The sequence below is a fragment of the Prunus dulcis genome, chromosome 2, assembly GCF_902201215.1.
Source record: "Prunus dulcis chromosome 2, ALMONDv2, whole genome shotgun sequence".
Lineage (NCBI taxonomy): Eukaryota > Viridiplantae > Streptophyta > Magnoliopsida > Rosales > Rosaceae > Prunus > Prunus dulcis.
In genome coordinates this window covers 23,468,141-23,489,373 of record NC_047651.1, presented here as the reverse complement: position 1 = coordinate 23,489,373, position 21,233 = coordinate 23,468,141, and the positions used below count along the sequence as shown (strand labels likewise).

Below are 21,233 nucleotides of genomic sequence, written 5' to 3'. Positions count from 1 at the left end.
TTTTGTATTGGGTTGGGTTACCCAAGTTTCGTATTGGGTTGGGTTGGGTTAGGGGACAATGGAATTTCCTTGGAAAAAATACTATTTTTTTAAATATAAAATTAATGGTTTTATTTTAGATGCATTTACAACAAAATATAAAGGATTAGTGCTCTTGAAAGCATGTTCCTTATATTTTCTGTCTCAGTTTATCTTTACCGTCAAGTCCCATAAAAACCCCATCAAAATCGATGTTATGACATGACTCCTACATAACCACCAAAAAAGAAAAAAGAAAAAAAAAGAGAAGTCATATCGATTTTTATGAAGTTAGTAATCGACTTAACAACCGATGTAGAGACAAATTAAGACGCTAAACTTGATTGAGGGTCAGAGTAAGGCTCCTTATCATAACTATTAACCAACAACAAGAAATTGGACCATAATTACACGCAGAATAATAAAGCTAATATTAAATATTTTGACGCATTTTCCTGGCAAAGAAAATAAATATTTCAACGCATTTTTTTGTTTTTTTTTTTTTTGGGAAGCATTTTAGTTAAGATTAAAGTTATGAACATGACAACAACAGACGACATGTATATCCAAGCAAAAGAATAATAAAGGAGACATAGGAGAGAGCCACCTCCACTCAGAACCAAAAATTGGACAGACAGACAGAGGGAACCTTACTTATTTTTATATAACATTTCAATTCAAGAAATAAGAAGTGTGACGCCAATGGAACTTTTGTACCATTCCATTTTAAAATAACCCTATCCATTCATGTCCTCGAGAATATCAAACAAAGCAGGAGTCGGAGAGACAAATAAAGGGATCCCACAAACTCTGCCTCTAGATTAGATTACAATTGCATAGAAAAGGAAGAAGACGAGATCCATGGTCTGAGTCTGAGAGAAGGTATGTGAAGAAAAAAGATAAGAAAAGAAACTCTGAAGATGATGTTTGGTGGAAAAAGCATGGGAGGTGGAGGAGGAGGAGGAGGAAGCATGTTCAGGGCTGTGAGCAGAGCAGCAGTCACAAGAAGTGTTGCTGGTGGCCCACCAATTCAAGAACCCCTTTCTTCTTCTAATTCTAATTCTTCTGCTACTAACACCACCCCTACTGCAACTACTTCAACTTCTAGGCACACCCAAAAACCTAGTTCCTCCAATAACCTCTCTCTCTCTTCACCCACTTCACCTTTTGCTTCATACAACCTTCCTCTGTCTGCCAATTCTGGCATACCCAGCTGGCCTTCTTCTCCTCATTTTGATGACATTGATTGGGTGACTGTGGATAATGGGAGCAGTGAAGAAGATGATGAGAGAAGACATGGATTTCTTGAGGATTTTGTTCTTGGGCCTGTTCCTTCCAGGGATGAAGTACAAAACGCTGTCTCTGCCCTTCAACAGTAAACAACTCATACTCTTGTTTTTGATACAATTTACAATCCTTTTTGGTTTTTTGTTTTTCTGTTATGTTATACTAATAACAATGCCTTGTTTCATGAAATTGGTAGGGTTTTCAGTCCTTCTTCTCATGCCGAGTTCGTCAGGGATAAATATGCTTCTGAGTTGGAGAGGGATGTGGCTGATCAAATCACAAGTGCCTCAGCTGGTTTGGTGGGCAGAGTGTCCTCAGTTGGGTCAGAGTTAGATTGGATGGAGCCTTCTGCGTATCTATGTAATTCAAAGATGTTGCAGCCTCATGCTTCTGAGAGAGTTTATGATGCTTTCCATTTATTGCAGACTGAGTCATCCGTGCAGGTCCCTATCTCTGTTGACCCTTATATTACTAGAAAGAAACTATATGAGATTAGAGTTATTTATTTATTCATTTTCTGTAGTTTGCATAGTATAAATAAATTTTACAATTTAGACCAGTGACTCTGTACAATTAATTATTTGTTTTGCAAACCACTCCAAAAGGTGATTGTTGTTTTTTTGCTTCCTGCCTTGCAGCCTTGCAGAGGGTGAAATATACTGTATCCTGTTTTTGTGTTGTCTAATCTCATCATATGAACTTCGTACAATTATGATAAGGGTATTTTGATTTTCTTTTGTAGAGAATGGTGATCTCATTGTCATCTGATAGAGCAGTTTGGGATGCTGTGATGAACAATGAGGTGGTGCGGGAGCTCAGGGAATCTTTCTATGCAGGTTGGTATGATATGAATTTCACTAAGGACTGTAATAGTTTTTTTGATCTTTAAGCTTCTGTTATATCTTATATGTTGATGCCTCTTTTAGGTGGTGTTTTCCTGGCTTTAGTTACCTGTTTTTCTTGTTAATGTAAGTTCCATGTTGAGATTAAGATGAATTTTGTAGCTTAGAGCGATGAACTTGAAATCAGGTTTTGCCCGTCGCTGGGACAATTCTTCCATTGAAAATACATAGGGAGGGTTTGATGAATTTTAGACTTCCAATTTAACTAAACTGAAAATCATGTAATAATTGGGAACTGAGAGATGAAAACCTTTTCAATGCTCACAAGTTCAATGAATGCACACATGACTAATGCTGGTTTGCATATATGCAGCTGAAGACAATAGCTCCCAGAGTCCCAACGAGGACACCGATGATAAAAATAAAGCAACAAACATTGTGAAGTGGATCTTCCAAAACACCATGGCGAAAGTCATGGAAGTAATTGAGAAAATTACAAAGGTCCTGGGTGACTTAATTCAACCTCCAGGCGGTGAGAAGGCGAATGCAGGAGCTAGCATTCGCTTTGAGGAGAAGCTGAGAACATCATTCATGCTCTCCGTTGTGGTCCTCTTGGTTGTGGTGGTTTCTCGAAGCCACAAGGCTTGACCCTAATCCGACGACATCACAGATAGTATATTCCCATTGGATGGATGATTTGCTGTTGAAGTTTTCCACTCCTTTGCACTGTTACGCATTTTATATTTCAAATGCTTTGTTATGAATGTCCAGAGCTGGCATATGGGAGTTAGCAGGTTGCCTGCAATATGGGGATTTGTGGGATATTTAGCTATGTTTTATTGTATATGCGCATGAATGATCAGTTAACTTTTTGTTCATGCCAAGAAAGTGAGTCGTAGGTTTTGCTTGCATTCTCAAGCCCTTAAAAACAGGGTTATTGGGTGGTGGTCCAAAAATTTTAACTATGATTTCCATGGTTTGCAATAGATTAGGTGGATGCATAATAATGGATCCTTTCTCTGCTCATATTAGGGTTTACCTGTAAAATGTACCACCTGGATCTTTTTGTAAAAATTAGAATTTTACAATGAAAAAGAGAAGATCATTGAAAGAGAATAATATCCTGGCCTTTTTACTCAAGGTTAAAATAGATCCAATATCACCTACTAGCTGCACCTACCACAGCCGTTCACATTTCATCACGTAGAACCGTCAGTAATTCTAGCAATATGTTCAGACTAAGCTTTCCTTTACAGATCTACATTACCAGGTTTCTCATGTGCTTAATTACCCCCATTTACACCTCAATTTGCACATAATTCGAATTCGGGTAACTAAAATCGCTGCACTTAATCCAAGCTAATCACATTTAGGAGGGAATCTACATTAGGAGTTACTACAGCTCGGTGGCTGATCCCTCCAAGAACACAACATCTCTTCTCCTCAGTGTTGATTACCGCAACATCTTCATCACATAGACAATCTGAACCAGGTGAAACCTGCATATACCATAAACACAAAAGAGAGAATATTTTCATAACATCTCCAATGTAGCTCGTAACGAACATATTTATGACTAGAAAAAACGATGATAAAAAAAATTTATACTGATAATCATGTTTTCCTTTTAGCTTAAGGTGAATGGCTACGACTCACATCACAGAGGGTATTTCCGAGCTTCAACTTGATTGCTCCACTCTTGTAGACTAGCATTTTACCCATATATCCACCAGGCAGCTCCTCCAAACTACACCCCTTCTTTGGAGCACCTGTGCTCTCCAGTGATGTTGAGCTTCCAACTTTCTCTTTTCCCTTTGCAGTAGCTGATCGCTTGGTCAGTGGCAAAATGGTAGGAAGTTGAACAAACAACATCCTTGCTTCCACTTTTTCCTCCTGTCAACAAATTTTAGTAACATCCCATCAAATATATCACTCTGTTAAGGGTTAACATTATGATTTCAGAGAGGATATGTTTATCATTAATACTACTAATCTAATACCCACCAGCAGCCCAAGTTCTGCAGCATGGTTTATAGTGCTCTCATCATACTCTTTTTCAGCATCCTCCCCAAATTCATTCTCATTAAGGACTTCTAAAAGAAAAACAAGCAAATGGTAAACACTTAAGAGTGGAAATGAGAATGAAAATCATCATTACATTTTTGCTAATGCAAAAATCATAAGATCTATGAACGACAAGATTAAGATTATTGAAAGTTCCATTAAAAAGACTACCGGGGTCTCCAGAGTTGGGCTTCCTGAGAGGGAGAGTAGTAGGATAGTATGTAGTCTCAGAATCCTGTAAAAGCACCAGAGAAGCCAGACACTTGGTGAGAGAGAGAAGATACAAAGAGAGAGAGATGTAGAGAGAGTTACATAGGTAGGGGGTGGGGGTGGTTTGTGTTCTTACCCAACATTCTGTATATCTTTGCTTCACAGTCTGAAGAGGTTCTACATCAGTAGCATCTTCCATGGACACATCTTTTCCAACTTCAGGCAAAGTTGGTGGACTTTGATCATCATCAGAGTCTTCGAGTCCTGAGCTGCTGCTTTTGCCAGTATTACCATCCTTTGCAGTTCCATATGTTCTAATAGATGTTGAGGATGTATCTGCTCCAGGACCAAATGCAACTCTCACTGAAGCTGCATTTTGAACAGCAAACGTCAATCGGAAGCAGATACAATATAATCTTAAGAAGTAATTAACCTAGTTCAGACTCCTCTCCATCTGGATATTTGGATTGGTTATATCCATTCTATTCAGCTACTCAGCCATCAAGAACATGCTTTCCTATTACTATGAAATTTAACAAGCAGAGAACTACTACTTATAATATTAAAGAAAATCAAATAATTATAATCAACATGACAGATAATATGTCAAGTTTATAATATGAAAGCAGAGTTAATGAGAAATTACATTTCTTTTCGACTTTGGGCCCCCGTCTTCGGGAATTCTCCTGTAAATGCAATGATAAAAATCAATTATCTGTTCAGTATATATATATTACTGAAAGATGATAAAACCGAATTATCCAATACCACATTCTATTGACAATTTCCAATGCAAAATAGATATCATGGAAAGGGAAAGAGTAACTCAAGGTTATGAAGTTCACAATCACATTCAGCTGCACATATTGGCAAAACTGGGGAAGGAGGCTGGCTACTGATCTACTGAGATCAATTGAACAAGCGAACATGCATGGAAGGTGAATTCTTTTTCCTTTCAAAATGCTACAAATGCGTTATTGGAAGTGAGTTAAAGCTCATCTTGCAATTGCCTTGATAATCAATCAAAACTTGCATTTTTCCTTCCATTTTTAACAAGGAACGAAGAAAAGAAAATTTGTGATTCCATCTCCAACATCAAGTTGGTCTTTTCATTTTATCTTTTCTGCCAACCCTAAAGGAAAATCTTTTGTTGTCTTTCCTTCTCTTTTCTGTTTAGATATCCAAAAGTATCCCCAAAACAAAAGTATAGACCAACCCAAAAAATATCCATATCGTCTTATCTTGACAACGCAACCAAACACACCATACGACCCAAACTGTAGATTTCACACCGCCAACCCTTTCTGAACAACCAAACAGAGCCTTTTGTATTTAGTTAATTTTAATCAATCCCAAAGCTATTTTTTAATTAAAAAAATTAAATAATAATTTCAAAAAGAAGACAAAAAGGAAAATTTACATTTTACATCACCATTATTTATTAAACAGCCCCAAAAAACATCAAATAACAAATGAATAAGTAACTCCTTCAAAACACACACCAAAAAATTGTTGAGCATCAAAAATCATTACAGACTGAAAATGTTTAGTTAAAGAAAGAAAAGACAAGCCTACATTGAATTGACGAAACAGAGCCTCGGCCTTTCTGGCTTCTTCACCATCGTCATTATCACCAACCTCACTGCATTGATTCACAGCACAAAACGTTAAAAGAAAAATTCATGGTAAATATTTCCAAAAAATGAAATGAAATGGGATTTGAAGGGAAGGGTTTTTGAGAAATACGGTGCGGGCACAGGTGCTCTGGTCTTTTTGCGACCTTTCGGTATAAACTTATGCTGAGAATAAAAAGAACCAAGAAAAAATCAGGGAAGAATTCAGATCCAAGATGGAATTGTAGTGAAATTGAAGAAGAAAATTGATTATAGAGAGAGCTGGTTGTTACCGTTCTCGGACGACCAGATGACCCGTCGTTATCCTTATCCATGGCTTTTCTGGACGAAGAAGAAGGAGAAAAATGAAAATGGGGAAGGAAAAAAAAAAAAAGAAGGAAACCGGCGAGGTTCGAACCTTGGCGCTGAGAGAAACGAAAGACTTTACAACTCCACCGATAATTGTTGTTTGATATAAACCCTTAAATTTCAATACTTAACCGTGGAAATTTTCTTGAATAACAAGTGGCGCCACGTGTCAACAGATGAATTGTCATTAATGAAGCCCATATTCCTTTCGGCAAACTAGGTACTCACTTCCCAAATTCCTTTCACACAAAAAATAAAAAATAAAAAATAAAAAAAATAAAAAATTCCCAAATTCCTTTTGTAACTTGATTGGGGAAAAGAAAAGCTGAAGGGTAAAAAACATGGGATATTAGAGCACTTCCTCTGGTGCAGTTTGCCCCGGGCTCAAGTCCCATGTTGCACTTTCAGTGGGCTGCTGAAGCTCGGGCAGGAGGGGTCCCAATAAAGCGAGCAAGTCCTAAGACAAAATGAGTCCGAGTTCGTGCTTGAGGGCTGCTGAAGTTAGCAACAAAATTTTTTTATAAAAACAGAATCTGAAAAATCACCAAAATTTTAGAATTTTTAAAAAGAAATACGTAGCCATATTCTTCACTTTCCATATCAAAACGCCATATAAATTCCTCTCATCATATCTCATATTAATAGTGGTTGTCCTTGGGTTGCCATGACAATGGGTGGAAACACAACAAACCTTTTGCAAGGGCTCCACTATTTATATGAATAGTAACAGCCCTTATCTTGCCCTTATCTTTGCTATGGCAAATGAATGGACGTAATTTTATTTCTCGTCAGATTTTTATCGCAAACTAAATGGTGCCCAAAAGATTAATGAGGAAGGTGAGCATCTCGAGTGGTTTCACTAGCCCCTCAGGCATCACCATAACAAGCCGTTCTAGTAGTTTCTAATATTCATGGTGAAAGAATTAGTGTTCACTAACAGAAAATGATTTTCTTGGCAGCTCCATAAGTGAATTCATGTGGAGCCCCTTTTTGGTTTTTGTTTTTTCTCTTTTGGGGCTCTTTTTCTTGCCACTAGAAATCTACCATGGTGCAGCTACGATTCGCTGCAACATCCTGAACTTGCATAGCAATACAACTGCATGGAAATGAAAAGGTGGTGAAGTTAAAACCCGTTCGGGTTAAACGCTTGCTTGATTACGAATGATTTATTTCACGCTTGTATTATTTAACAAAGCAATAGAAACTGTTGAAAAAATTGCGAACCTCTAACGTATTTGAAAGTGTCTTCACTTCAACCCACCCCAGCCCGTTTAAAAGTTGAGGGGTGGTAAATTCCAAGTTCAATTCAAATTATGGGTAGGATCCAATCTCCCATTCTACTATAAACCGCGCATTATAGACGCAATACAACTCAGAATTGGCTGCCATACCATTTCATTTCCTACGAATACAAGGCTGGCCAGTTGAAACAACAAAATAGGGTTTGAATGTTCAAGTAAAAGCTGAGAATGAAGCCAGAACTTTTAGAAAACTGGTTAATATTGCTGTGATTGTACAAGAGCAGCCTACAAGATTCACAATTTGCCTGCCCATTGACAGCCCCGAGCCTGGCAAGAAAAGAAACATGATTCTAAGGCGGCCATTTTGGGCTGTGATTTTAACTCGAAAGTGCACTATAATTGTGGTGTATCTTATCAAGTGGCTTCATCCAAGAGGATCCGCAAAGCTAGAAACAGCATCCGCCTTGCATAAATTTGATAATGAAATACCCTGTAAAAGTAAATGCTCACTGCCTAGTATATATTATACACAATTGCATTAGCATTGTGAACATCACATTCAGTGGTTGATCAACTCAACTTCGATACATCACTTAACCTGAAAAATTAACTAAGTCCGAGTCATGTGAATGCTCATCTGCAGACAGGGTTAGTAATTCACCATTGTTGGAGGCCACGCATGTCAGGGATTAAAACAGAAATTCTGTAGGCCGTCAGTTTGTTCAGATGTTCAAGACACAATTAAGATGTAAATTCCTATACAAGCACACTCTTACTGTACACATACACAAATCACATGTCAAAATAATCGATATAGATGTAAAGGTATTCATAGTTGCTAATTAGTGATTGGTGTAAGAAAACCTCACAAAAACAATCATCTCATAGGATTTGAAAAAACCGGTCCATTGATGGTTTTGACTTCCTAAGCTGGATTCATTTAGACAGCAATTGCCATAGAGAACGTAGAACAGTATAAATTTCCATTTAAGTGACAAGAAGAGGGTAAAAAGAAACATAAAAGAAGAAAATAAAAGGAAGAGAAAAGTTGAAATGTAACTCCTCTTTTCATTTAAATCAGGGCGGAAACCAGATTAGAAAAAAATAGCAACCAAAGCCAAGCACTGAGTTTTGACTCATGCTTTAAACTGCTGACCAAAAATGCAAACAAAAGGAACTTAAACCCACCATCCCAACCAGTCAGCTATTTTGTTGTCCCACCCTTGAAAACAGTAACCAATCAATCACAAATCACCCACTCAACTGGATTACAAAACTATTGGGGCAAAGAGAAAAGGACCTTAGATACACATGGCAAAGAGGCCAATATGAGTCCAAGAGCCTTAATTGGAAAATGTTTTACTTAAATCTCCAGCCCCAGGGCACAGTTATAATCAGAAACTTAAAATCTAACAACTAGTCTGTCAAAATGCTACAACCCAACTCCTTAACCCAATCCTCATCAGCATAGTTGCAGCATATCAAAAACTGTTGGCAGAAAAAATCTACTGCAATAAACTATTTATCAGCCATTGTTCATCCCAAAACCAACAAAAATCCATTGTAGCCTAAGCCTCTCTTCTAATTGCAACAACATGGATCATTTCGAATACACCGATATGGACTATTTCGAACATACTGACATGGACCTCCTTCTACCTCAACAAAACATAGCAGCACTCAAAGCTTCACAATATAGGCTATAATCAGGAGTTAGGTTTTTTAAGATGCCAATACAATTGTAAAAATTAATGAAGCCAAAACCATAGACATCACCAAAATTCTGGACATTAAAAAATAAGCTATAACCAATTAGGAATGGTTTCTTTTACCTGCGAAAGAAAAACTGGAAAAGGACATCAAATCCCATTGTATCATATGGAAATGCAGTTAATATAAGAAAAACATAAGACGGCACATCTTCCACCTACCGAGAATGTCAAGTTGTGAGGCACGATTACCTTCTAAAATGGAATGATAACTGCATCATTGGAGCAGCTTCAGCACCATGGCAGTCGGAAAAACTTAGGGCCCTCAAGGTAAAAATTGAATTACAATAAAAACTAGAGAGACAAAACAGTTAGGGCAAACAGCAAACTAGTTATGCAACCCACTAAATCAACATAACATCATAAACCATCAGTGCCAAATAGCGGGCGTTCAGACTGAACTTGGAAACAGAGACATTAGTAAGAAACCAGCAAAATAAAAAAAAAATTACGTGCAACATAAGCTCCCAAATAAAACGAATCATATTGTTTAAAATGACTTTTCCAACATGAAACCGATCAACTGAAGTTCCAGCCCAAGTCTCTGCAAAGGTCATAACATTACAGCAAGGTTAAAGATGTGAGTCCCAAACTTCAACAAAGTCATGGCAAGAGGTAAGAAATCAGGTTCACAAGAGCTCCAAGAAACATCAGTCCTGTCAAAATTTTACATAATGGCAATGGAGAAATGTCAAGTACTGTAAAAGCAACATATAAATGAATTATGCAGTGACTTCATGTAAGTGCGAATTGACAATAGATAAAATATGAATATGTAACTACTCCCAGAATAAGAATGGAAACTATAAATGTAATCCTATCCATGCGTCTTTAAGACATCCCTGCATAACAAGGCCTTTCAGGGTGATACAACAAAACAAAAAAGAAACAGCACTAAGAAAATGTATTCGTTATAAAATATTTCTTCCTTTCCAGCCAGAGGGGAGGTGAAGGGGGGCTCATGTTAGCTTCTGTCACACATTAGAATAAATCGGTGACATTACTTAACAAAATGAGAACCACAACTGTGCAAGAGCCAGGGATAGATATCCAGAACTATCCTGGGGAATCACATACTTACAATGATGGCATGATCATCTGTTTTCCGTAAACAACCTTCATATATAGAAAAGACCAAGTGAAAGTCCCGTTGTAAAACAAAAACAAAAAAAATTCAAAAACTATAAAGTAAATCAAAAGACAATACACATCATTCACCCACCCACTCACATAAGCAGGAAAGAGCAAGAGAGAGAGTGAGGAAGTTATAAACTCCTTCTGAGTCCCAGATATAAAAGTCTCTATAGTTGAGGGGCTTTTTTTTTTTTTTTTTACCGGTTCAATTTTTTGTAGAAATGGATGACCCAGCTAGTTCGAGTGGATGAACGTATGGGCAAAGCAAAAATTAATCATCCAAAGGATACCAAAAATAATTTCTAGAACCAATAGTGAAACAAAAATGTGCAGTGCATACCTATCAACTCGGAGTAATACCGAGGGACCGCATCATTTCATTTCCGCCATGAACTTCTCATACTCTGCATCTGCACCATAGGCTGTCTTCTCTGTGGAAGAAGCTGGAGGAGGAACTGGAGGATTTGTGGCCCATGGCACATTACCAATGCTCTGGGATTGGTCTGCAGTTGATCCAGGTACAGGGGCCGGGGGAGGAGGAGGTGGTGGAACTGCATTGTAGTAAGATGAGTAACCATACGAAGATGCGGGATAAGAATGTTGGCCATTTGGTGGCATTGCTGAGCCCCCGTACATATTAGTTGGTACAGATTGCATAGAGGTACTGTTTTCAGATTGAACTCCCGGAGGGGGATAATTCTGTTGTGCTTCACTAGAGGTCACCGGTTGAGATGGTGCACCAGGGGGAGGAGGGTATCGTGCACCGTAAGCAGCCACATGTTGACCCTGCATGGGTGGAGGATACATGGTTGAACCGGGGGGAGGAGGAGGAGGAGGAGCATAGGGAGCATAAGGAGGAGGAACAGGGGGTCCCCATGGAACAGGAGTACCCGCATAGCTAGTAGGTGGTACATTCCCAAGAGGACCACCTGGGGTAAATTGCTGGGATGGATAGGCACCAACAGGCTGGAGAGAGACAGGGTACGTGGGCATTGTCGATGCTGGAGGTCCAGGAGGCACAGCAGGCTGTGGAGGCTTGCCAGCAACTCTGACAGCAATGGTTCGCTGATCCAGGCGAAAACCGTTCATGCTTGCAATAGCATTATTAGCCATTTGAACGTCTGCATACTTCACAAAACCATAACCTTTACTCAATCCGGTAATCCGGTCCCTAATAACTTTGGCCATCACAATATCACCAAAAGGTGAAAACAATCGGATCAAACCATCATCATCAAGAGTAGGTGGCAAGTATCCGATGTACAAATTTGTGTCATCGTATTCCTTGGTAGGCTTGATTCCAACTGATCCCAAGCCTGGATGTGATGATGCACTGCTAGCACTCCCAGCGCTGTTAGCCCAAGGAGGATTGCTTACTGAACTATTGCCTGGGCCAAGAGCCAATGTACTGGTCTGCTTAGTTGCAGATTCAGGAACTGTCCCACCTAACTCAGCCAAAAAGTTCTGATACTCATCGTCCATTTTCTTCCCAGTTGTACCCTTCACTGGACAATCAATGGTTGGATGCCCACCATCACCACATATCTTACAAAGAACATCACTCTTAAAGGTCGAAGTCCGTGATGGACATGCATATTGACGGTGCCCCGGTTCACCACACAATCTACAATACTCCTCATCCCTTATTGTCCCATTCAAGGCCGCAAGTTCCCTAAGTTGTTGCCTCTTATGCTCATTCAACACCTCATCCACAGGCTGCAAGAGCTTCTCCACCATCCCAGCCGCAGCATCAAGTGCGTCTTGCGTATCCGCCTCAACCAAAACATGCAAGTCCTCATTCTCAGAAGGGTCAGGTTTTAAATCCCTTTTCTGTTGCAGCCTACCCTCTTTCACCGACCCTTTACCCCTAATGACAATTTTTGCACCAGTTTCTTTCTCCATCCTCTTCTGGGTATTACCCCTCGGGCCAATGATAAGACCAATAAAATTATAACCCGGATATTCTTTCATTGGTATGTAAAGCTTCTTCTGAAGCTTAGGCGGCCTGTAATCAGCTGGAGGCTTAAAAGCAGGGTTCCTCTTAATAATCTGAGCAATAATTTCCTGTCTCTCTTTGTTCAACCTCTCGCGGGCACGGAACTCTCTGGTATTAATCCTAATTCCCATATTATCATATATAGGTTCCGGTGAAGGAGACCGGGCACCTTCGGGACGATCATCCAAAGGCAAACCCGAAGACAGCATTCGACTAATCTCAAGAAGCCTACTATTCAAAGCTTGAATTTCTGGATCAAACTCAATACCTCCCATGAAATCCGGTAGCTGAATCACCGGCTTCGGCTCCTCATCCGCCCACCGCGACTTCCTCTTCCTCGGGCCGCTACCCGACTCGCCGCCACCACTCTGGTTGTCTGACTCGGGCTGAGGGTCCCACCGGCTGCGGCGGCGGCGCCTGCTCGTCGTCTCCTCCTCCCCACCGGAGCCATCTCTGTCGGTGCCACTATGGGTGTTGGTCAATCCATTCTCCGACAGCGGCGGCTTTTGGATATCGGGCCTGAGAGCAAGCGTCTTGCTGCCGTCGTTTGAATTACCATTCTCAGTACCAGCCTGGGGAATTTGGGCGGGGTTTTGAGCATTGGAAGCTAGGGTTTCAGAGGGAGGTGGTGGAGATGGGTCCTTATAATCTGAGACTAGGGTTTCCGGAGGAGGAGGAGGTTTGAGATCGTAGGAGGGTACAGTTTCAGAAGACAGATTAGAGAAAGTAGGGGGTTGAGGATCTAGGGCTTCGATTGGAGGAGGGTTAGGGTTTGATTGGAGAGTCTCCATGGCTTGAGATTGGAGAAGCTTCGAGTTTCGAGTGCCAGAGCTCCAGATGCGAATGCGCTCGAAAGACGAAAATTTTGGTTTGGTAAACAAGAGCGGGACGATGCGTATCCAAGTATTTATAGGACAGATCCAATTGTGATACGGGGGAAATAAAACTAACAACCAAGGCCCGGCCCAATAAGTAAAGAACTGCAAAGGCGAGATCGAATTTTCCGTCTTTAAACGACAATTAGAATTTGACATCGAGTTTATATTCTGTCTTTAAACGACGGTTAGATTTTTTCCAAATATCCATAAATATAAAATCCTTTTTTCCTGGTTTTTCATATAAAATACGTTAGCATAGTCTCAAAATTCGTTGAATTCGCGCCATGTGGTGGATGTAATAAGATGCCGTAATACATTGCAAAATTTTACTTTTGTCAATTATCCAATCAACAGAATAATTGAAACAAATGTATTGAGCTTCTTGTAGTAGCTCATCAAATAGACCTTAAATTATAAGTATGATTAAGAAAAATATTAAATTAAAAAGTTTATAATACAATTACAAAGTAATTAGTAATTAGTAATTAGTTCTTAATCTTAGTGAGTGATATAATGCTAAAAATGAATTGTTGATCTAATGGCAACACTGAAAATATGATTGAGGTTCTTTATTCTCATTTCATGTCTTGGTCCTAACAAAAACTTGTTAGTGATTGGTAACATAATTTCATGAAAGAATTTAGGAACAAAAGAGCCCAGCAATACAAGTTAGGAACTAAAACATTAACGGATCCATAACATCGAATTAATTCCCAACAAAACAAAGCACCAAATATTTATCAACCCTCCCTCCCTCCTCATAGAAATGGTCATATAATTATTCATATCTTGCGGGATTGACCACAACAAACTTCCCACATTTCTCCTGCTCATCCGCAACAGCATTAATATTCCAGGGATTACACGCATCAACACTAACAGTGAGCTCAAATGGAGGAACATCACTAGACAACCATTGTTGAACATAAAACATGGATTTCGAACATCCAGTGTCAGGTCCCGTGGCGGCGAGCTCCACGTGGTCGCAGTACCAGCCCGGGTGAGCCCCGGACCCATCGCATGTGAGGCTGAGCCTGCAAACGGGTCCATCCATGCATCGACCACGTACACTAAATACGTCTAGATTGCCACGCTCAAAGTAATCATGGTATGGGCTCATTAGGCCCCATGACTCAAGATCCGGCACCCATACCGAGCTCCCCGAGAAGTCTCCAAGGCTCAGGCTTATCTTAGAGTCTGTACCAGCCTTCATGAGTGACCCTGTTTTTATGTAAATGGTGTACACACATTTGTCCTGCATATCAAGATTCAAAAAAAATTCATATGCTGTTGAGATATATATACGCATATATAACACATTCAAATAACACAAAATGTTATAACATATTCGTATATATTCATATTACTTGTAAGTAAACATGCCATATTCCATAAATGATTAATAATGATGTGGTTTGAGAATTGAGATATCGAGGAGTTTCTACCAAAGATTAGAGGGGTTAACAAAAACGATTAGCTGAATGTATGGGATAATTGATTATACTCACAGGAGAATCACCAGATGCTGTAGAGAGGAAGAGAGTGATCATGATGAGGGTTAATGTGACGCCGCGGCTCGACATTTTTGTCTCCAACTTGTTAATTAGATGCATAAACTTGAGGACGTGAGACTGAGTACAAAGAAGGGGAAGTGTACCTGTACCTATTTATATGTAACTATGTATGTATAGTAATGGTACTATGGTAAAAAAGAGAGGGTATTATTTGTTGATATGAGTCTCCAAATTAATCAAGGAGATTTACTTCCTTGATTAATTAAGAGATTTATTTTCCTATTTTTTATATAAGTGATAAATCATTGTGCAATTAGGAGATACTTTCTTAATTCTTTACTATATCTAATTCCTTGTAAAGCATTCATATGTAAACTCTTATATATACCTCCTTATGGAGAAGAATAAAGAACAACTCAAAGTATTCAAACCATATTCATATTTTAGCATTATTGACTTCTTAGATTTTGTTTATGTTTTAAATGGCTCCAATTTGGAAGATCTCGCAAGTTATTATTATTTTTCTTTTTAATAAATGTCGTGTTTGCATAAACCAAACAGAGGAGAGGATATATCTATATATTTCTAAATTTATTTTGGTCGAAAATTGAAATGTAAATAAAGTTGCAGGTGCTTTGATGCTTACAGAAAGGTGTTGACTTGTGTAGGGTTCAGATGGCCCCCAAACGTGCGCCAACAGACAGCATAGCATCCTCCTGTTTATGATTTTTGTAATGTTTGACTTTTGGTTGTGCCAAGCATAAATCACACTGGCTCTATGATTTCATCAGTTTTATTGTCCATTTAATCGTCTGTACTAATTTTAAACAATGTTCAACCTGTATTTCCAGCAAACTCTTTTACAGTGAAGCCAACTTTCTCAAACTTGCCTTCCTCATTGCTTTCTCTGAACCTGCACGAATAAATGGCTTATAGACCCTTAGATTCCCTTCGCTTGCATCAAGTCCCCTATGTTCACGACAAGAGTTTCAGCACATGGTTCTATGTCCATCCGTTTTCGTTCCTTGATAAGAGTACAGCCGCGCGGCTGTAATCTATAAATAGAATATTCTAGCAGTATAGCCGCGCGGCTATACTCTTCAAATAGAATAATTTTAATAGTCTAGCCGCACAGCTATACCCTTTATTCTTGATTTCTCTTTTTTAATTACTTTATTTAGTAGTTATGTTTTAGTTATTATTTACTTAGTGAATAATTAGTATTTAAATATTTTATTAATTTATGAAGTTAATTATTCACTAAAGAATTAATAATTAAAACATAATTACATATGAAAGTAATTAAATAATAAATAAGGCTGAGTTATTATTTAATTATTAAAAAGAGAATTTATTGGACCCAAAGATACTAAACTTATATTTATTTTTTAAAAATATCTTTCCCGTCCCGGTCAAATTTGTCGTATTAGACCCCTCCTGACGATGTTTCGTCAGTATACGTAAATTTTGTTGAGAGAGGTCTAATTCGGCAAATGTCGCTGGGATAGACCTATGCAGAAGAACTTCGTTGGGAGAGGTTTCTGGTTTTTTTTTATTTTAATTTTTAAAGTTTAAATTTTAAACATATAAAATTAGTTTCTTTACTCTTTTTTTTTGGCCAACTTCTTTAGTTTAATATATGTAATTAAGTAATATCTTAATCTTTTTTAATTACTTGAATTAGTAATTATGTTTTAATTATTATTTCTTTAGTGAATATTTAAATAATTTATTGATTTCATAATTTACTTAATAAATAGTAATTAATTATTTTAAATTATTTTGTGGACTTTTTTTATAATTTTTTTATACAAAATTAGTTTGGGTAAATCCAAGTCTCGAACGAAAAACCCTAGCTTCCGAATTTGTTCCAAAACATTTCTCGAGCCTCAAACCCTAACCATAAGCCTACTAAGGAGTAGATACTTTATCTTCTTGTAAGTTCATGTATTTCAATTAAACTCCAACAAGTAGTTGATGTTATCGAATCACGTTGTGACTTGGATTTAAGTTTCGAGGCTAAAATTCATTTTTAGAATACTAAAATATTTGGGTACCAAAACCAAATTTCTATGAACAAATTTTCTAAGATTTTCATTTTTAATCAGGTTCAAAGCGCCTGTAAAGCAAAGAAATAAAAAACGGGGTGAAACTTACAAGAAGACCAGGTATTTGCTTTTGTGAATTTGTGACGAAAGGTCTTTACTTTCTAAAGAAAAACATACGCGTAATTCAATTTTAATTTTTAACCAATTTTCACATCTTCGGAGAATTTTTTCTGGCCGGTTCTCAATAAGATCATGCAGAGAAGAGAGATAAAATTTAAGTGGACTGCTTTTCTTTTTCCTCTTGTTTGAGTTAATTCTTTATCAGTTTTCACTGAAACTTTTGCACCAGTTTTTTCTGTCATTATTATCTTTGACTAGCAAGTCCAATAGTCGGTAGCTGCATGCTCTTTGCTCATCCACTAGAATGAAGAACCCACTGAAGTTATTTCCTTGGCTTTTCTTATGATGTTGACAAAGGAAAGAAGAAGACTCGTGCAAGCAATTAAGTCTTCATGTCCGCGTTGTGAAATGGAGTACCGAGTTGACAATGATATACACTGTACCGAGCTTCTCCTAAGTTTCGTGGAAAATACTAAACAATGAACTGGGTTGCATTGCAACTTGCAATGCCAACAACTTCAAGGAAACTGGGTTGCAGCCAAATCATCCAAATACGCTACACTAAACAAGGATCCAAAACCAAACAAACACATTTTTCCCCATTCCGTTCCTCTGTAATTTCAAACAAGGTATAATTAGCTTATCTGTTTTTCTGTCGAACAAAACATGGCAGAAGCTGCTGTTATTTTTGTTTTAGAAAGGGTTGCTGATGTACTTGCTGAAATCCATTTTCCCAAGGATGTCCGTCCAGAAATCCAGCGGCTGAGAGATGAACTGAAGCGGATGCAGTGTTTTTTAAAAGATGCGGATGCAAAGCAAGAAAGCGATTTACAGGTACGTAATTGGGTTTCTGATGTCAGAAATCTTGCTTATGATGCTGAAGACCTCATTGACACACATATCTTAAAAATTGAATCCTTCAAGTACAAGAAGCGGAACTTTTTATACAGATATGCTTCCACTCTCAAAGCGCGTACCAAAATTGGGAAGGACCTTGCAGCTATCCGCACAAGAATCTCTGACATTGCCATCAGCCATGAAGCATATGGCATAAGAAGTATCGGAGACGGAACCAGTCATGCCATTGCCAATGAAAGGCTACTGAAGCTGCGGCGAACAACTCCTCGTGGTCAGGATAAGGATATTGTTGGTCTGGAGGAAGATATAGCTACTCTGGTGGCACGCCTTGTCCTGGAGGATCAATGGCGAGCAATTTCAATAGTAGGCATGGGTGGTATCGGTAAGACCACTTGTGCTAAAGAAGTCTATAATCATGGTGATGTTCAAACTTTTTTTGATTGCCGTGCTTGGGTTTACGTATCCCAACAGTTTAGAACAAGAGACATACTGCAGAGCATTATAAAACAAGTTGCAACAAGAACAAAAGACATGACGAAGTTGTTAGAAGAAGAGTTGGAGGAAATGCTTTATAAACTTTTGCAAGGGAGACGCTATTTGGTTGTTTTAGATGATATATGGAGCACCACCGCTTTTGACAGTCTTGCAAAGGCCTTCCCAAGTGATGGCAGTGGCAATAAATTATTGCTTACAACTCGCAACAACAATGTTGCTCTGCATGCAGATGCCCAAAGCCTTCCCCATGAACTGCGATTTCGAAGCCAAGAGGACAGTTGGAAGTTGTTATGCAGAAAAGCATTCACCGAAAGTATTGATAGAGTATGTCCTCCACAATTGGAGGAAATTGGGCAGGAAATTGTGGTGAAATGTTCTGGTCTACCACTAGCCATCATTGTGGTGGGGGGGGATGCTTTCAAGGAAAAGATGGCTGAGTGAGTGGCAAAGGGTTCTAAACACCATCCGCTTACTCTTAGCCCGTGATCCCAATGGTGTCTCTGCAATACTAGCTTTAAGCTATTATGACTTGCCGTATTACCTTAAATTTTGTTTTCTCTACTTGGGGTTATTTCCAGAAGACTACTTATTCTCCGCACGTAAACTTTTTAGGATGTGGATTGCAGAGGGCTTGATCCCACAGCATGGCGGAAAGATGGAGGACGTTGCGGAGGAATATCTGAATGAGCTGATTGATAGAAATATGGTTCAAGTAGCGAGGTGGAGTGCAAATGAAAGAGTGAAACATTGCCAATTACACGACTTAATGCGAGACCTCTCCATCTCGAAGGCAAAGGCAGAGGAATTTCTATATATTCATGGGAATCTAGATACAGTAGCTCCAGCCAGTTATCAGGCTCTCTCTCGAGCCCGCCACCGTGCTATCTACTCTAATGGTTCTCTCTCCCTAAAAGAGTCAAGTCCCAACCTCCGGTCGCTCCTCTTCTTTAAAGTTGATCAGATCAAATGTGAAATTTCGAGTTATGATATATGTACATGTTTTAAACTCCTTAGAGTCCTGGAATTAGAAGAATTGAAGGTGAGTTCAATTCCAAGGGAAATTGGAGAAATGATCCATTTGAGGTACTTGGGATTGAAGCATAGCTCCATAAAGGAGCTTCCAGAAGAAATAGGTTGTTTGTCTAACCTGCAGACTCTTGATATTGCCGAAAATTTCAGTCTTGGGAAGATCCCTGATGTGTTATGGAAGATGAAAAGCCTACGCCACTTTTACATGCATGCACGGCTTCTTGCTGGCAAGTTGCGAATTGACACCCTCCAAAATCTCCAGACTCTATCAGACATGCATATTGGTAGTTGGAATGAAACCAGCCCCGCCAATTTAATCAGTCTCCGAAAGTTGGGATTGAAAGGAAGCTTCACTGCAAACAGAGTAAGAATTTTCAATTCCTTAGCCAAGCTTGTAAGCCTCCACTCCTTGTCGTTGAAGTCAGTTGATGTTGTGTTTCCATCACTCTCTCAACTCTCTTCTCTTCGCTATGTCATTAAGTTGCATCTGAGCGGTGGGATAATAAAGCTGCCTGAGCCACATGAATTCCCACCAAATCTCAACCAGTTAACCTTGTATCATTCCCGTCTTGACAAAAATCCTATGGAGATACTTGAGAAGCTGCCTTATCTATTTGTTCTCAGACTAAAAAGTTCTTCTTTCCTTGGAAAGAAACTGAAATTTTCAGCCAATGGCTTTCCTCAACTTGAGTTTCTAGAGCTTGAATTTTTGGAATTTTTGGAAGCGTTAGAAGGTGAAGAAAGTGCAATGCCAAAGATTAGGAGTTTACAAATTGTCCGCTGCGGGCGATTACGGATGCTCCCGGAAGAGATAAAGTATGTAACTACTCTCCGTGAGTTAGTGTTCAAAGATATGCCAAGAAATTTCCTCGATAGGCTGCAAGGCGAAGACTCTCACAAAGTCCAGCATGTTCCTTCTATCGTAAAGTTATAATGGTCTAATTTGCAGGCACCAGGTTCATCTTCATCTTCATCTTTCATCTTTTTGCAGTGGACTTATAAGTCAGATTAATGAACAAACTTTCTAACACTTTCATTTTTCACCAGGTTCAGACAAACAAAAGTGGATTGCGTTCTGCATAGATTCGTGCCGGAACAATTTGGATCATGTGTTGTGCACTCACTTGTTCAGTGGCAGAAAGTTTTCTCACATGTCAATGAGACCATAAATTTCTTACCAATTGGAGAGAAGATCAGAAAACATCCAGCAATGAACTTCCATTCTTGTTTATTCAAACTTGTTAAGGTTAATGTACTGTTATAGCAAAAGCTGTGATACAGTTAACAGCAATGTTTATGTTTTTGTACTGAAGTGGTAAATTATGTAATAAAACTTGAGTTTAGCTGTGTGGCTAATTGTTCTTACACTTGTAATTAAGCTCTTCTTTGGTGGTGTTGTCTCTTTCTCCTCTGTTTTGTTACATAATAAACCCATATTTTTGTGTTTTTTCATTCCCTGGTTTGTAATTGGTACCATACCCCAAATAGTGCCACCCAACTCATGTAGGTTTTTGTGTTCAATATATCTTTCCTCACAATTCCCCTTTCTGCTATAGTAATATTTACAAGTTTGGATTGTACCTTGGGAAATTGAAACCTAACTCATTAAACTTAGGAAAATGAAGGTCTATATACGATAGTAATATGTTGTTTGTTTGTGTACATTCTTACATCTGTATTTGTAATTTTTTTGGCCATGTAGGCTATGAGTGACACTGAGCGCAACACACACAAGAGATGACATTGAG

The 21,233-nt window shown here is 38.7% G+C and overlaps 4 protein-coding genes and 1 pseudogene across 7 annotated transcripts; 2 read left to right on the top strand and 3 right to left on the bottom strand.

Annotated features, from left to right (window-relative positions):
* The first annotated feature begins 614 nt into the window (after positions 1 to 614).
* Positions 615 to 3,133, top strand: LOC117618880. 2 transcript variants are annotated; one of them, XM_034348640.1, is made up of 4 exons: positions 615 to 1,393; positions 1,502 to 1,748; positions 2,048 to 2,141; positions 2,521 to 3,133. In XM_034348640.1, the coding sequence occupies exons 1-4, from the start codon at positions 939 to 941 to the stop codon at positions 2,793 to 2,795; spliced, it is 1,071 nt and encodes a 356-aa protein (XP_034204531.1). In that variant the 5' UTR covers positions 615 to 938; the 3' UTR covers positions 2,796 to 3,133. The 2 variants fall into 2 exon arrangements, with proteins under 2 accessions (XP_034204531.1, XP_034204530.1); XM_034348639.1 differs by having other exon boundaries at positions 620 to 1,393; positions 1,511 to 1,748.
* Positions 3,134 to 3,252: 119 nt separating this feature from the next.
* Positions 3,253 to 6,481, bottom strand: LOC117618881 (DNA-directed RNA polymerase III subunit rpc4-like). 2 transcript variants are annotated; one of them, XM_034348642.1, is made up of 10 exons: positions 6,453 to 6,481; positions 6,328 to 6,376; positions 6,168 to 6,220; positions 5,997 to 6,063; positions 5,068 to 5,107; positions 4,558 to 4,790; positions 4,383 to 4,446; positions 4,152 to 4,240; positions 3,804 to 4,040; positions 3,253 to 3,646 (listed from the first exon to the last, which is right to left on the bottom strand). In XM_034348642.1, exons 2-10 carry the CDS (start codon positions 6,367 to 6,369, stop codon positions 3,497 to 3,499), a joined length of 975 nt encoding a protein of 324 aa, XP_034204533.1. In that variant the 5' UTR covers positions 6,370 to 6,376; positions 6,453 to 6,481; the 3' UTR covers positions 3,253 to 3,496. The 2 variants fall into 2 exon arrangements, with proteins under 2 accessions (XP_034204533.1, XP_034204532.1); XM_034348641.1 differs by having other exon boundaries at positions 6,328 to 6,474.
* A 3,188-nt stretch (positions 6,482 to 9,669) lies between these two features.
* On the bottom strand, positions 9,670 to 13,427 carry LOC117617701 (splicing factor-like protein 1). Its single transcript, XM_034347189.1, has 2 exons — positions 10,888 to 13,427; positions 9,670 to 10,069 (listed from the first exon to the last, which is right to left on the bottom strand). Exon 1 carries the CDS (start codon positions 13,332 to 13,334, stop codon positions 10,920 to 10,922), a length of 2,415 nt encoding a protein of 804 aa, XP_034203080.1. The 5' UTR covers positions 13,335 to 13,427; the 3' UTR covers positions 9,670 to 10,069; positions 10,888 to 10,919.
* Positions 13,428 to 14,048: 621 nt separating this feature from the next.
* Positions 14,049 to 15,134, bottom strand: LOC117619800 (PLAT domain-containing protein 3-like). Its single transcript, XM_034349837.1, has 2 exons — positions 14,930 to 15,134; positions 14,049 to 14,676 (listed from the first exon to the last, which is right to left on the bottom strand). The coding sequence occupies exons 1-2, from the start codon at positions 15,032 to 15,034 to the stop codon at positions 14,200 to 14,202; spliced, it is 582 nt and encodes a 193-aa protein (XP_034205728.1). The 5' UTR covers positions 15,035 to 15,134; the 3' UTR covers positions 14,049 to 14,199.
* Positions 15,135 to 17,619: 2,485 nt separating this feature from the next.
* Positions 17,620 to 20,785, top strand: LOC117620311 (annotated as a pseudogene). Its single transcript, XR_004584716.1, has 2 exons — positions 17,620 to 20,441; positions 20,533 to 20,785. The product of XR_004584716.1 is annotated as a probable disease resistance RPP8-like protein 2 (transcript).
* The last annotated feature ends 448 nt before the right edge of the window (positions 20,786 to 21,233 follow it).

Bases quoted from the DNA above. Each gene is read 5' to 3' on its own strand.
- LOC117618881 (XM_034348642.1), bottom strand. From the start codon at position 6,369: ATGGATAAGGATAACGACGGGTCATCTGGTCGTCCGAGAACG. The intron at 5,108-5,996 runs GTAGGCTTGTCT...TTGCATTTACAG, and splicing joins CTCTGTTTCGTCAATTCAAT to GAGAATTCCCGAAGACGGGG. The intron at 4,241-4,382 runs GTAGTCTTTTTA...TTTTTCTTTTAG, and splicing joins GCCCAACTCTGGAGACCCCG to AAGTCCTTAATGAGAATGAA.
- LOC117618880 (XM_034348640.1), top strand. From the start codon at position 939: ATGATGTTTGGTGGAAAAAGCATGGGAGGTGGAGGAGGAGGAGGAGGA. The intron at 1,394-1,501 runs GTAAACAACTCA...TGAAATTGGTAG, and splicing joins GCTGTCTCTGCCCTTCAACA to GGTTTTCAGTCCTTCTTCTC. The intron at 2,142-2,520 runs GTTGGTATGATA...GCATATATGCAG, and splicing joins CAGGGAATCTTTCTATGCAG to CTGAAGACAATAGCTCCCAG.
- LOC117619800 (XM_034349837.1), bottom strand. From the start codon at position 15,034: ATGCATCTAATTAACAAGTTGGAGACAAAAATGTCGAGCCGCGGCGTC. The intron at 14,677-14,929 runs GTGAGTATAATC...CTTGATATGCAG, and splicing joins CAGCATCTGGTGATTCTCCT to GACAAATGTGTGTACACCAT.
- LOC117617701 (XM_034347189.1), bottom strand. From the start codon at position 13,334: ATGGAGACTCTCCAATCAAACCCTAACCCTCCTCCAATCGAAGCCCTA.